At 43.0% G+C, this 16,282-nt stretch overlaps 1 protein-coding gene across 12 annotated transcripts in view; it reads left to right on the plus strand.

Moving 5' to 3' along the window:
* The window catches only part of LOC139574471 (prominin-1-A-like), a 113,815-nt gene that overhangs the window by 41,357 nt on the left and 56,176 nt on the right, over window positions 1-16,282 (plus strand). For 7 of the 12 annotated variants that reach the window (XM_071399083.1, XM_071399078.1, XM_071399090.1 and 4 more), the window contains exons 2-3: window positions 9,422-9,480; window positions 10,111-10,137. In XM_071399083.1, coding sequence (XP_071255184.1) covers window positions 9,422-9,480; window positions 10,111-10,137 — 86 coding nt within the window. The remainder of the gene's footprint in view (window positions 1-9,421; window positions 9,481-10,110; window positions 10,138-16,282) is intronic. The other 5 variants (XM_071399080.1, XM_071399086.1, XM_071399081.1 and 2 more) reach the window with 1 other exon arrangement.

A 16,282-nucleotide genomic window follows, 5' to 3' on the forward strand; every position in this document is an offset into this window, starting at 1 on the left:
TTCTATAGACCTAGTATCATTATGTCCTCCTGACCTGTTTCTATAGCCTTAGTATCACTGTATCCCCCTGACCTGTTTCTATAGCCCTAGTATCACTATGTCCTACTGACCTGTTTCTATAGCCCTAGCATCACTATATCCCCCTGACCTGTTTCTATAGCCCTAGTATCACTATGTCCTCCTGACCTGTTTCTATAGCCCTAGCATCACTATATCCCCCTGACCTGTTTCTATAGCCCTAGCATCACTATATCCCCCTGACCTGTTTCTATAGCCCTAGTATCACTATGTCCTCCTGACCTGTTTCTATAGCCCTAGTATCACTATGTCCTCCTGACCTGTTTCTCTAGCCCTAGCATCACTATATCCCCCTGGCCTGTTTCTATAGCCCTAGTATCACTATGTCCTCCTGACCTGTTTCTATAGCCCTAGTATCACTATGTCCTCCTGACCTGTTTCTCTAGCCCTAGTATCACTATGTCCTCCTGACCTGTTTCTCTAGCCCTAGTATCACTATGTCCTCCTGACCTGTTTCTATAGCCCTAGTATCACTATGTCCTCCTGACCTGTTTCTATAGCCCTAGTATCACTATGTCCTCCTGACCTGTTTCTATAGCCCTAGTATCACTATGTCCTCCTAACCTGTTTCTATAGCCCTAGTATCACTATGTCCTCCTGACCTGTTTCTATAGCCCTAGTATCACTATGTCCTCCTGACCTGTTTCTATAGCCCTAGTATCACTATGTCCTCCTGACCTGTTTCTATAGCCCTAGTATCACTATGTCCTCCTGACCTGTTTCTCTAGCCCTAGTATCACTATGTCCTCCTGACCTGTTTCTCTAGCCCTAGTATCACTATGTCCTCCTGACCTGTTTCTATAGCCCTAGTATCACTATGTCCTCCTGACCTGTTTCTATAGCCCTAGTATCACTATGTCCTCCTGACCTGTTTCTATAGCCCTAGTATCACTATGTCCTCCTGACCTGTTTCTCTAGCCCTAGTATCACTATGTCCTCCTGACCTGTTTCTATAGCCCTAGTATCACTATGTCCTCCTGACCTGTTTCTCTAGCCCTAGTATCACTATGTCCTCCTGACCTGTTTCTCTAGCCCTAGTATCACTATGTCCTCCTGACCTGTTTCTATAGCCCTAGTATCACTATGTCCTCCTGACCTGTTTCTATAGCCCTAGTATCACTATGTCCTCCTGACCTGTTTCTATAGCCCTAGTATCACTATGTCCTCCTGACCTGTTTCTCTAGCCCTAGTATCACTATGTCCTCCTGACCTGTTTCTATAGCCCTAGTATCACTATGTCCTCCTGACCTGTTTCTCTAGCCCTAGTATCACTATGTCCTCCTGACCTGTTTCTATAGCCCTAGTATCACTATGTCCTCCTAACCCCAACACACATTGGATCTCTTCCCCTCCTGCCTATCCTTTACCCCGATATTATGACATCTGCGTTTCATCTACCTTTCAGTCTTTATAATAGTTGTCACAATAAGTCAGGCACAACTGATCTTGTCATGACTCTTTATGATTATGATGAGAACAGATACTGAAACATGAGCAGCATTTTAGGTCAGTAAACTAGCTTGTTGACAAGCCCACAAGAGCATGCTTATACTGTTCACAAGCTACAAGCTGTATCTATGCATGCCTATTGTAATGCTTCATGACATTATAGTGTTTAAGTAGCGAGTTATCCCCTAGATTTCTAACTTTGGAAAACTGACACATATGCTGAACATGTCCTATATTTTAACTATCATTTTCTCTTTGGTTTATTATAAGCATGAATAAAATAAAACCTCATTATGCCTAATCACTGTTTACCGAAGATAAAAAACAATGTTGCTTTGGGATATTTAACCAGACATAACAATCCCAGTGTAGATGTAAGCTTTTCAAACAGTTCACCTACTACAGTATGTTTTGTGAGTTTACATTTTTGTGTTTAGTAACTGTCGAGCTCATTTTGGGTTCAATGGGAGGTCAAGGCAGACTGTATTACTTCTGCGTGGTCAGTTTGAGGCCGTGTCACTACAACTGTCAACACCAGCTGCAGATTGTGTTACCCATGCCGGGAGCACAGAGTTTCAAAACCCAGAGGCGCAACAACACGAGACTTCCGGGAAGGCTTGCGAAGCAGACCGAGGACACCAGGCTGGGGTTTGGGGTTTGAGAAGTCAATGAGAGAAGTGAAAAATCTATTCCTTAGTTGTTCATTTTCGCAAAATCAAATGGCACAACCTAGATTCTAGCCAATGTCTTAAGTAGTTGAACATGTTATTACTCCAATCTCGTGAAAGTGACAAACTGACACGTTTACATTTTTGTCAATAACTACGTTATAGTGAAGGAGTGCCTTTGATTTGACGGCATGCACATACGCAGTTCACGAGAGACGGCCTTTAGACCTGATGACGTGTATCTGCGCTTGAGCTTAGCTAGCCAACGTCTCCATGACATCATTTACATTTACATTTACATTTAAGTCATTTAGCAGACGCTCTTATCCAGAGCGACTTACAAGTTGGTGCATTCACCTTATGATGTCCAGTGGAACAACCACTTTACAATAGTGCATCTAACTCTAAGGGGGGGGGGGGGGGGGGTTAGAAGGATTACTTTATCCTATCCTAGGTATTCCTTAAAGAGGTGGGGTTTCAGGTGTCTCCGGAAGGTGGTGATTGATTCCGCTGACCTGGCGTCGTGGGGGAGTTTGTTCCACCATTGGGGTGCCAGAGCAGCGAACAGTTTTGACTGGGCTGAGCGGGAGCTGTACTTCCTCAGAGGTAGGGAGGCGAGTAGGCCAGAGGTGGATGAACGCAGTGCCCTTGTTTGGGTGTAGGGCCTGATCAGAGCCTGAAGGTACGGAGGTGCCGTTCCCCTCACAGCTCCGTAGGCAAGCACCATGGTCTTGTAGCGGATGCGAGCTTCAACTGGAAGCCAGTGGAGAGAGCGGAGGAGCGGGGTGACGTGAGAGAACTTGGGAAGGTTGAACACCAGACGGGCTGCGGCGTTCTGGATGAGTTGTAGGGGTTTAATCGCACAGGCAGGGAGCCCAGCCAACAGCGAGTTGCAGTAATCCAGACGGGAGATGACAAGTGCCTGGATTAGGACCTGCGCCGCTTCCTGTGTGAGGCAGGGTCGTACTCTGCGAATGTTGTAGAGCATGAACCTACAGGAACGGGTCACCGCCTTGATGTTGGTTGAGAACGACAGGGTGTTGTCCAGGATCACGCCAAGGTTCTTAGCGCTCTGGGAGGAGGACACAACGGAGTTGTCAAGCGTGATGGCAAGATCATGGAACGGGCAGTCCTTCCCCGGGAGGAAGAGCAGCTCCGTCTTGCCGAGGTTCAGCTTGAGGTGGTGATCCGTCATCCACACTGATATGTCTGCCAGACATGCAGAGATGCGATTCGCCACCTGGTTATCAGAAGGGGGAAAGGAGAAGATTAATTGTGTGTCGTCTGCATAGCAATGATAGGAGAGGCCATGTGAGGATATGACAGAGCCAAGTGACTTGGTGTATAGCGAGAATAGGAGAGGGCCTAGAACAGAGCCCTGGGGGACACCAGTGGTGAGAGCACGTGGTGCGGAGACAGATTCTCGCCACGCCACCTGGTAGGAGCGACCTGTCAGGTAGGACGCAATCCAAGCGTGGGCCGCGCCGGAGATGCCCAACTCGGAGAGGGTGGAGAGGAGGATCTGATGGTTCACAGTATCAAAGGCAGCCGATAGGTCTAGAAGGATGAGAGCAGAGGAGAGAGAGTTAGCTTTAGCAGTGCGGAGCGCCTCCGTGACACAGAGAAGAGCAGTCTCAGTTGAATGACTAGTCTTGAAACCTGACTGATTTGGATCAAGAAGGTCATTCTGAGAGAGATAGCAGGAGAGCTGGCCAAGGACGGCACGTTCAAGAGTTTTGGAGAGAAAAGAAAGAAGGGATACTGGTCTGTAGTTGTTGACATCAGAGGGATCGAGTGAAGGTTTTTTCAGAAGGGGTGCAACTCTCGCTCTCTTGAAGGCGGGAGGGACGTAGCCAGCGGTCAAGGATGAGTTGATGAGCGAGGTGAGGTAGGGGAGAAGGTCTCCGGAAATGGTCTGGAGAAGAGAGGAGGGGATAGGGTCAAGCGGGCAGGTTGTTGGGCGGCCGGCCGTCACAAGACGCGAGATTTCATCTGGAGAGAGAGGGGAGAAAGAGGTCAAAGCACAGGGTAGGGACATCACCCACAAGCGTGATCGCGATTTCTATTGGAGAAGCAGTTTCTGCCTATCTTCATACTGTACTGCAGGGTTCCCCAACTGGCGGCCCGTGGGCCGAATCTGTCCCGCCAACAATATTATGTGGCCCCCCAAATGAATGAATATTTTTTTCATTTAAAAAAATAACATAATAATGAAAGATTATCGGACCCGAGATGCAAAAACTCCCAAATGCAATGTCCCAAGAAGGAAGTTACACTACCTAAATAATGCAAAAGTTACATTTTAACTTCATTCATGAGAGAGAATGCAGGACACAGTCAACTAATAAAGCCTGCAGCAGACCATTTTGTGGCGCTGAAACGTAAAGCTGCAACCACAGCGCAATCAATAGGAGTTGAACCTACACAAGTCGAGTAATTCATTTCATCAATAATCTTCATTTTAATTTTACTTTACAAACAACAAGAGAGCTTAAATGGAGTTTATTTCTTCTGAGCCTAGGCATATATAAAATAACAACTGGCTGGGGTAGGCTATAAGGCTAAACAGCATCTTTCACAATCAAAAAATATATGGCCTAATTTTTATTTATTAGGCCTACTTACAATTGCAACTTGCCAAAAATGTAGCAACCTACATAAAACAATACATTTAAAGAAAAAAATGTGATCTCTGTCTGAATGTCTGTATCGGAATAGCCTGCTCCTGTAACGACAGAACAAACTGTCAGCTTGAGACCTAAATATCCCTGGATAAGCACTCACAATAATGTTAGTATTTACTAATTACAGTCATATAGGACACTACGTTACTTACTCAATGGGAAAAGTTGCATCCCCCCTCGGACACGATCTTGTGGATGTCGCGTGAGAGGGTTGTGATTTTGATGCGCAGGCAGTCCTCCATTGACTTATGTGAAAGCCGGTTACTGTCGTGAGTCTATATTGCGTTCATAGAGGAAGTGAGGACTCACAGGTGTAAGTCAATCCTAACATTGTTAGCACATAAAATGCAAGTTTCTTTATTGGCTGTATTCCTCTGAGCATGCCACCCAAAACACAAACAAGGACTCGGCACTCCTGTGCGCATCCCTGATTTGTCTCGATGTCTCAAATTCAGTCAGCTCAGTTTGAATTGCGGCCTCATCCAGCGAGGGTATCGTTTTCTTAGCAAGGGAGGAGAATTCTCCACCTGGGCAGACTGAGAGGATCACGTACAAACACAATGATATCTTTGGGCATTCTGTAGTCTTCAAATCTGGTGGAGAAATTGTCCCTCAGCTGCTTGATGAAATCTTCCATGCTGTGGCCTGTCGTTTGTTCAGTGTGCTGAAGTGCAGAAGCCTTCCAGATGTCAAGTCCAAATCAAACAACTCAAGCTTCCTAGTAAAGGCCTTACGTTTTTCCACCATGTCCACGACCGTTTTCCCTCTTCCTTGTAACTGGAAATTTAACCAATTTTAGTGACAATATGTCAGCCAAAAAAGCTGTGTGTGTAGCTTGCAGTTAACAAAAATGTTTCTGCGTCTGGAATCTGGGGTGGGAAGGCCACTTTGAAAGTTCCATGCTTAGATTCACAATGACGTCTGAGATTGAATTATTTGCAAACAGCGACATTTTCATTGCAAATAAGACACACTGGCTTGGCATTGGAAAAATATGGTAAGATGAACGCATATCTCTCTACATTCTTCCCTGAAACTTCGATTTTCATTATCCACCTTTTTTTTAAATACTTTTTGAGAGCGACATTTTCTCTTGCTATCAAGCTAATTGTGTTGAATGAATGTTGACGTAAAAAAAAGTTGTGTAGCCTACTGTAGGCTACGTAAACCTGTTTTTTCCCACCAATCAATGCACAGAGAAATAGGCAAAAATAATAATTTAATAGAGACATGGTGATTTTAAGTGTATTCAGATTGAAGTGATTATGTTATTGTCACTGAATGTATTATGTACTATTCAGATTTGTTAAACATTTTGTTAAATTTGTAGTGTAGGAAAATGTATTGTGCTAATACTATATAGTAATTATGTTCTGGTCCGCCAACTATTAGCTCAGAAAACATTTGGCAGGAGGCAAAACATAGTTGACAAACTCTGCTGTACTGTCTTTGCCATGAGGCTTTCACGCTTCAAGGTGAAGTCTCCTGCACCCACCCACCATCTTTGACTGACCTAAAAACACCTATTGTTTTTGATTCATACACAAGCATTTACATCCTAAAATAAAACTCCAAGTCAGTATACAGAGCAGACCAGTACAATGTTTTAGGTCAAAATGAAGACGAGAGACTCTCAGACATGGCCCTCCAATAACTGCCCGTCTCTGTGTGCATTGCCAAAATAGACGATTTTCCATTGCACAAGCTGGAACAGGAAATACATGAGGAACTATTACTTTGTTGATGGTCATGTGTGTCTCACGCTTTTCAACAGGTAAAGGTGGCAGGCCAGTTCCTCTCTATTAGTGTTCGAGAGTCCCCTCGATCTAATACAAGTCAGCTAGCAGCACAGCGGCTGACATGGGTTTATACATGCTACTTGGAATTATTTGGGTGAACATTATAATAGTAATATTGGTCACATTGTCACCTTTTTTAATTGCATGCCTCCTCTTCTTCCCACAGCATTAGGTTCAGTGAAGCACAGAGATAATAGTAACTGTCATGTTCGTCGTAGTGATTTGGCGCAGCGTGATTTGAATACATTCTTCTTTTATTCTAGTCCCATACTGTTTGTTGCTAGCTAATGTGATTTCACAGAGGGTAGCTGTAAGTAATCTTCTGATGCGAAAACCCACTATCCTGGTACCTCTCTTTCTCAGAATGTGAGGGGATATTGACAGTGGTCGATTCAAGGTCAAATTGAACTGTCAGAAAAGTGAAACCAGTGGTCTTTCTTTGATGAATTTTCAACCCTGGGGGAACCAATGGGTGAAAGGTGTGAGCAATTTCTGCTAATTGTATTATGTGTCAAAATAATTTTTTACTAAGTACTCTTTTCTGGTGAGGACTGGCATGTACGAGCCATCCATATGCAAGCACGTCCTCCTTTCAACACAATTTAATGTCAAGACAAAGATATTGAAGTTGGTTTTCCATGGAACATGTGTTAGTTAGCCGCAATGATCTTCATAAAAGCAAGAATAATTGGGTGAAAGAGAAGCCTGAGGAAACCTCTTCTCTTCAATCACAGTCCATCTTTTGAGTAATAGATGGTCCATCTTCACTAAAAAAGTGCCTGTCATCGATTACCTCCCTCCTTAGGGTGTCTTTATTAACATTTTTGGCTATTCTTGCCTGTGAAAAAAAACTGCATTGCAGCAAGCCCCTTGTCTCTTTTTTTGCATTCCAGGCCGCTTTACGCCACTGTCATCATCATTTGTGAGAAATTAACACAACTGATGAGAAAAGTGCTACATGCCATGTTCCACCACATTCCCAATATGCCACACAGAGAGAGTGTCAAGAGGGTTTAAGAAGTGGCAATATTGTCGCAGTATTTTCAGTCCGCTTGATCCTTTCACCTCATGGAAGCTTGATGCTTGACCCTTTCACCTCATGGAAGCTTGGTGCTTGATCCTTTCACCTCATGGAAGCTTGGTGCTTGACCCTTTCACCTCATGGAAGCTTGGTGCTTGACCCTTTCACCTCATGGAAGCTTGGTGCTTGACCCTTTCACCTCATGGAAGTTTGGTGCTTGACCCTTTCACCTCATGAAAGCTTAGTGCTTGACCCTTTCACCTCAAGAAATATTGGTGCTTGACCCTTTCAACTCATGGAAGCTTGGTGATTGACCCTTTCACCCCATGGAAGCTTGGTGATTGACCCTTTCACCTCAAGAAATCTTGGTGCTTGACCCTTTCACCTCATGAAAGCTTGGTGCTTGACCCTTTCACCTCATGAAAGCTTGATGCTTGACCCTTTCAACTCATGGAAGCTTGGTGATTGACCCTTTCACCTCATGAAAGCTTGGTGCTTGACCCTTTCACCTCATGACTTTGCTTTTACCTCGTGTCAGTCTGACAAAATATAATCAGTGGCTTTGTTTTTTGCTTTCCAATATGAACAACTAGGTCCTGTATATGTGTTCAGATTTGACCTGCAAAGAACATGTTTACTTCAACATGTCCATGTAGGGCAACCCAGCCCCCAAAGTGTCTCGTTTTATGAACTGTATGCCAGAATTTCCTCTGTGTTGTCTTAAGAATTCAGCATTCTCTGTGTTGATCTTGCCAACCCCCATTGTCACACCTCTGAGAGTTTACATCATGTAGGTCTGATATCTGATTGGAGGTTAACTTTACAGTAGTAGTATTGGTCAACAACTCAGATTTTGAATCCAAACAACTGAGATGTTTAGAAAATATTCATTGTTTTTTCTCTTATGTTCCTGACCTGCTGTGGTGAGATACCTACACTATTTATCTCCTTCTCCCATGAGCTATGGGCCATGGCACAAGCCATGGTTTCTTTGTCTCTCTCTCTTTGTCTCTGACCATGCTTAGAATAATGCCTTGTAATGCTTGTTAATGCTTTGTAACTTAAGCTTCATGCCTTGTATGTGAATCCATTCATTTTACAAAGTAATTAAATACACTTGTATTTAGAATTCCATTCTCAGACATTTCTTCACTGCCTATTACTGTAACTCAACCATAGTCTCTTGCATATTCCTATCTTTATGGAGTCAGATAAACATTTGAGTAGGTTAATGGCTTAGTCTTATTACGAGTCGCATGTGATGTGTATACAGTATATAGTATACTGTATATATATATATCAAATATTACTGCCCACTAGATGTCTAGAGTTCTACATTTCTACTATACGGTGTCATCCACCACTACTGAAGATGCAATAGCCGGTTTCTAGATCAGTGGGTAGCTTTGCTGGACACACACAATTAAATAGAACACTATCATGTATCTCTGGCTGAACCCCCATGGATATGATATACTGTAAATAACAAATTATTAGCCATCATATTGTGTAGCTGGTTCTCTGTGTACTATAGCATCGCAGTACTGTAAGTCATTTACTACTGTACAATTTAGAGCTGAAAGGTGGTCCTCAGGGGATGGTGTTGTGAAGGTTTCTGTACTGTACTTATGGGGGAACATGATGTTGCGTAACAAACTGTGACAGCGCTGAACTGCGACAAGCGGACCTCACACTGTGTCTGTTTCCTCCATGTCGTTTCAGATCTCGTCGTCAAAGTCGCCAAGGATAAATTTGGAGCCATTCAGTCGGAGTATCAGAAGGTGAGTCTGTTTGTGTACACACTTAATGTTTATCTGTGCTTGTTCATAGATTTTTATGATTTGACTTTCTCACTAGTGTCACGCAGTTATTTATGATACGGAAATGACTCATATTTGAGATGTTGTGCGATTGGCACCACCCTATCTATTCTAAAGCAATGTGTTAATTGCTTTTGTAATCCAAGGCGAGACCTTCCTATGTGTTAGTACGCTGGAAGAACAGTTATTGCCTCTGGCAATGTGTACTACAGCAAACAGAGGGAGAAATCAGTCGTGTTTTTGTCTAATAAACACCTTTAATTAACAACTCATTTTTTCTTTGAAGATCTAGGCTTCTCCTGAATCTTCAGAAGAAAAGTGTTTGAATGTTTCCAGACAGCATTTATTTATTGATCAGGATCAAACCGTTTTGAAGCCTCCAGTCAATTGCAGGTCAAAACATTAAAACGACATCAAAGATGGAATGTACTATACATTAGAGCCTATAGATGCTCTTTGTCTGTATGTACAACTGTCTGAATATGCATGTGAATTTTAAGTTTGATTTTCTGCTTCATCCACATTATTTATTTGACTCTGCGTTGCCTTTGTCTTCTGCATGCCTTCTTCATCTGACTGGGCAATCCTCAGCCAGAGAACATTGTGCTGACGCTCCAGGTAAAGTTTGCACACTACCTAGCCTCCTATACCTTCATCCACCTGTATGGTCCCAGTCCTTCCCCAACTACCCCTCACCCATCTAGCATATCTTTAGCTCACTCTGCCATCACATTTATTGAAGTGACCCAGCGGACAAAACTCATTGCAATGAGATCAGATGTTGCAATGACAACGTGAGGTTGTACACTCATGGCAAAAGGACATTTTGTTTACATGTCTTTTTTAGCAACTATTTAAAAAAAAATACCTCTATCTGTTTCTAATATGGTTATCTGACATCTCTTCAACCAGAAAACCAGATTTCATAACTTGACTGTCTATTCCCATGACAAATGTTGTCCGCTGGGGTGAGGGTCCTAGAAACTACTTAAGGTAAATGGTCATCATTGGAATTCGATTCAAAGTTCTATGACAGTCAGGATATAACCAATGGGTTTATATGGGCTTTTACTGTAATGTGTTAAATGATCCAGAGGAGGCTGGTGGGAGGAACTATAGGAGGACTGTCTCATTGTAATGGCGGGAATGGAATACATTTTCATTGATTCCATGTGTTTGATGTGTTTGGTACCATTCCAATGATTCCATTCCAGCCTTTTCAATGAGCCGGTCCTCCTATAGCTCATTGCACCAGCCTCCTCTGATGTGATCATACCAGTCATACGATGACAGGCACAATTCATATCTGTGTATGAGCAATCTCCAAAAGGGTCAAATGTGTTTAGGACCAGGGATTTCCATGGCAACCATTCAGTCAGGCTGAGTCCTCTGCAGTGTGATTTTTCTCTTCTCTCCCAGCCAGTCAAACCATTTCCATGCTGAGCCTCACTTGAGCACTAGCTGTGCTGCTGAGGCCAGAACTCCAGTTAAATCCCGAGACACTGATATATTCAGTATAGTCATAGTCCGTAAAGAACCTCATATATCACATTCCCATACGACTGGAGAGGTTGGGTCATACTGATTTTCATACAGTGCATTCAGAAAGTAGTCAATCCCTTTTCCCACATTTTGTTACTTTACAGCCTTATTCTAAAATTGACTAAATTATTACTAACCCATAATGACAAAGCAAAAATCGTTTTTTAGACATTTTTGGAAATGTATTAAAATTATGAGACTCGAAAAAATTTAACTCAGGTGCATCCTATTTCCATTGTTCATCCTTGAGATGTTTCTTAAACTTGATTGGACTGCACCTGTGGCAAATTAAATTGATTGGACATGATTTGGAAAGGCACACACCTGTCTATATAAGGTCCCACAGTTGACAGTGCATATTAGAGCAAAAACCAAGCCATGAGGTCGAAGGAATTGTCCGTTGAGCTCCGAGACAACATTGTGTCGAGTCACAGATCTGGGGAAGGGTACCAAAACATTTCTGCACCGGTGAAGGTCCCCAAAAACACAGTGGCCTCTGGAAGAGGTTTGGAACCACCAAGACTCTTCCTAGAGCTGGCCGCCTGGCCAAACTGGGCAATCGGGGGAGAAGGGCCTTGGTCAGGGAGGTGACCAAGAACCCGATGGTCACTCTTACCGAGCTCCAGAGTTCCTCTGTAGAGATGGGAGAACCTTCCAGAAGGTGGCCTGATGGAAGCCACTCCTCAGTCAAAGGCACACAACAGACCGCTTGGAGTTTTCCTGAAGGCACGTGAAGTACTCTTAGCCCATGAGAAACAAGATTCTTTGGTCAGATGAAACCAAGATTGAACTCTTTGTCCTGAATGTGAAGTGTCACATCTGGAGGAAACCTGGCAGTATCCCTACGGTGAAGCATGGTGATGGCAGCATTATGCTGTGGAGATGTTTTTCAGCGGCAGGGACTGGGAGACTAGTCAGGCTTGAGGGAAAGATGAACAGAGCAAAGTACAGAGAGATCCTTAATGAAAACCTGCTCCAGAGCACTCAGGACCTCAGACTGGGGCGAAGGTTCACCTTCCAACAGGCCAACGACCCTAAGCACACAGCCAAGACAATGCAGGAGTGGCTTTGGGAGAAGTCTCTGAATGTCCTTGAGTGGCCCAGCCAGAGCCCAGACTTGAACCCGATCGAACATCTCTGGAGAGACCTGAAAATAGCAGTGCAGCATCGCTCCCCATCCAACCTGACAGGGCTTGAGAGGATCTGCAGAGAAGAATGGGAGAAACTCCCCAAATACAAGTTTGCCAAACTTGTAGCGTGATACCCAAGAAGACTTGAGGCTGTAATAGCTGCCAAAGGTGCTTCAACAAAGTTCTGAGTAAAGGGTCTGAATACTTATGTAAATGTGATATTAAAGTGTTTGTAAACTGTTTTTGCTTTGTCATTATGGGCTATTGTGTGTTGATTGATGAGGGGGGGGGAAACAGTTTAATCCATTTTAGAATAAGGTCACTCTTGCCAGGCTGGGCAGAGATGCAGAGTTGTTTTTAAACATTTTCTATAGGTAGGCCTAAAGGTTTTTAGGCAAAATAACCCATTCAAAACGGAAACGTTCTTGAACGTGGGAATATGCCAGGCCTATTGGGCCAAAATTAATGATGGCCTCTTGTATAGATAATAAAACAAAAATGAACGAAATGTTTAAGAAATCTGATTTGTTTTGTATAAATACTTTGCTACAATGACACACTTAGTTTTCTACCCACCTCGTTCCTTACTTTTAGCATGTGCACGTAGTAAGTACACAATCATGCTTTCGGGATAAGTGTCTTTTCAGATTCCACAATGATTCTTTAGATGTGGACACTACATCGACACACTCCCACTCTTGCTCTTGGTCCACATCTTTGTAAGTCACCTTGATTTGGCACCTGTGTGTTCTATCAGTTTCTTTATGGAAATATTTTGTGAACTCCATGACAGTAGCTAAAGCAAGGGGCTATAGTAGCACACAAGTAGACTACAAATGCATGCTGGACTGGGCATGCCCTGACCTCGTGAAGTGAGTGCTACTGGAGTGAAATAGGAGCGGGCAAGGGCAGTCTTTAGAGGGATGTTTTAACCATGTAAAGGGATTATATGCCTTGTGATAAGGATTGGACAGAGATGACAGTTTGCTGCTACCAATACCATCCCATCATACAACCTCTCGCAATCTGACAGATATTCTGGAAAGAAAAGTCACCTTTTCTCTCCTTGTTATGCACTGAGAGAATGGCTGTGTGTGTGTTTTCTCTCCTAATTGGACGAATGCCAGTAGAAAGTGAGTAGCGGACGGCCCACCTGGAATCTTAACCTTGAGAATTAATCCGATCACGTAGCATTGAGGTACACAAAGTGCCCTTGCAAGTTGCCACCCAGTTCAAACAGCTGTGGGAAGCATCTGATGAAAAATCTATTTAACAGCGATTGTGGTGGATGTGCAGAACCCTTAACAAAGACAAACAGAACCGTGTAAAGGCAAAAGAAAAGGCCAAGCCGTCAAAGAACTGGTCAGACATGGATGGATGCTTTGTTCATTATAGTAAAAGTCACACATTCCCTCCGACTCTGAGATTTACCACCTCTGACAATGTGGAGAGAAAGAAGCCAGGGCGAGGGGGCTTTAGCTAAGACAGGATTTCTCTTCATCCATAGCCTCCAGGAACTACCTGACTGACACCCAGTGAGCCTTACTCAGCCAAGAGTAGCTTTAGAAGTTGGATTAACTAAGCAGCCAGAGATTTAGAAACTTTGCCCAAAGTTATCATAACGAGCAGAAGAGAAAAGGAGAAGAGGTGGAAAAAAAGTTCAGAATAGATTTGAGTCTGAGTTTTTTACATTTTTGATTTAACTTTTATTTAACCAGGAAGGGCTCTTTGAGATTTGAAATCTATTTTTCAAGAGAGTCCTGGAGAGTGCTAAATAGCAAAGCAGCAGGTCTCCAGTGCAGGAGGGTCGCTGGGTTAAGAAGATTAAGATTACTGTAAATCAGTAGGGGCAGCCATGAGAGGAGTCATTCAGACGTTTTGATAGCTGCCCCTTTCACCCTTTTCATATTATGAAGCAGCATACTGTCATTGTGACAAGTTACATACAGAGCGGGAATTACTAATTCCTATAAAAATGTCAAAATTTTTAACACCCTCGCTTAGTTCAGTTGAGATAGGAGGAGATAAGTGGGACAGGGACCTTATATAATAAGGGGAGGTGGGAGACAGTGTTCATGATAACTGACATGATAACTTGAGTGCTCTAAAGTTTGGTCCATTGAGTGCTCTCAAGTTTGGTCCATTGAGTGCTCTAAAGTTTGGTCCATTGAGTGCTCGAAAGTTTTGTCCATTGGGTTCTCTCAAGTTTGGTCCATTGGGTTCTCTCAAGTTTGGTCCATTGAGTGCTCTAACATTAGGCCCATTGAGTGCTCTCAAGTTTGGTCCATTGAATGCTCTAACGTTAGGCCCATTGAGTGCTCTCAAGTTTGGTCCATTGAGTGCTCTAACGTTAGGTCCATTGAGTGCTCTAAAGTTTGGTCCATTGAGTTCTCTAAAGTTCAGCCTATTGAGTGCTCTAAAGTTTGGCCCATGTACTTAATCCTCTATGGTCATGACCTCTACTCCATCTCACTTAGCTACCCCCACTGTAGCTTACACTGTTAGAAAAAAAAGGGCTATCTGGAACCTAAAACAGTTCTTTGGCAGTCCCCATAGGAGATCCCTTTGAATAACTATTTCTGGTTTCATGTAGAACCGTTTCTGCAGAGGGTTCTACATGGAACCCAAAAGGGTTCTACCTGGGAACCAAAAAGGGTTCTCCTATGGGGACAGCCGAAGAACCCTTTTGTAAATTGTAAAGTACGTTTTTTTGTCTGTAATGTATTTTTCGTTATGTGTCGGACCACAGTAAGACTGGCTGTCGCCATTGGCGTCGGCTAATGGGGATCTTATCAAATCAAACCAAAACCCTTTTTTCTAAGAGTGTAGCTAACTGAAGTAGCATTGCTATTTCTGAAGCAACATTAGAAGCACTAATTCTTTCTTTGCCCTTCACTAGAATTAGTCTCATATTCGTTAAACTAATTGCACCTATTGAACTAAACATTTGTCTTATTTTTTTTTTGTTGATTACATGCATGCCCTTTGTGTTGATGTTCCCACATTTAAAGCAATTGTTGATGCAAAATGTCATGCAATGTATGTTTCTATTGATTTGACATTGTTAATGGCAGGGATCATCAACTATATATACTACCGTTCAAAAGTTTGGGGGTCACTTAGAAATGTCCTTGTTTTTGAAAGAAAAGCAATTTTTTTGTCCATTTAAAATAACATCAAATTGATCAGAAATACAGTGTAGACATTGTTAATGTTGTAAATGACTATTGTAGCTGGAAACGGCAGATTTTTTATGGAATATCTAAATAGGCGTACAGAGGCCCATTATCAGCAACCACCTGTGTTCCAATGGCACGTTGTGTTAGCTAATCAAAGTTTATATTTTTAAAAGGCTAATTGATCATTAGAAAACCCTTTTGCAATTATGTTAGCACAGCTGAAAACTGTTGTTCTGTTTAAAGAAGCAAAGAACTGGCCTTCATTAGACTAGTTGAGTATCTGAGCATCAGCATTTGTGGGTTCAATTACAGGCTCAAAATGGCCAGAAACAAATATATTTCTTCTGAAACTCGTCAGTCTATTCTTGATCTGAGAAATGAAGGCTATTCCATGTGATAAATTGCCAAGAAACTGAAGATCTTGTACAACGCTGTGTACTACTCCCTTCACAGAACAGCGCAAACTGGCTCTAACCTGAATATAAAGAGGAGTGGGAGGCCCCGGTGCACAACTGAGCAAGAGGACAAGTATATTAGAGTGTCTAGTTTGAGAGCAGACGCCTCACAAGTCCTCAACTGGCAGCTTCATTAAATAGTACCCGCAAAACACCAGTCTCAACGTCAACAGTGAAGAGGCGACTCTAGGCAGAGTTCCTCTGTCCAGTGTCTGTGTTCTTTTGCCCATCTTAATCTTTTCTTTTTATTGGCCAGTCTGAGATATGTTTTTTCCTTTGCTGCTCTGCCTAGAAGGCCAGCATCCCGGAGTCGCCTCTTCACTGTTGACATTGGGACTGGTGTTTTGCGGGTACTTTTAAAATGATAAACTTGGATTAGCTAACACAACGTGCCATTGGAACACAGGAGTGATGGTTGCTGATAATGGGCCCCTGTACGCCTATGTAGATATTCCAT

Source organism: Salvelinus alpinus, chromosome 4 (assembly GCF_045679555.1).
Source record: "Salvelinus alpinus chromosome 4, SLU_Salpinus.1, whole genome shotgun sequence".
In the NCBI taxonomy this organism is placed as follows: Eukaryota; Metazoa; Chordata; class Actinopteri; order Salmoniformes; family Salmonidae; genus Salvelinus; species Salvelinus alpinus.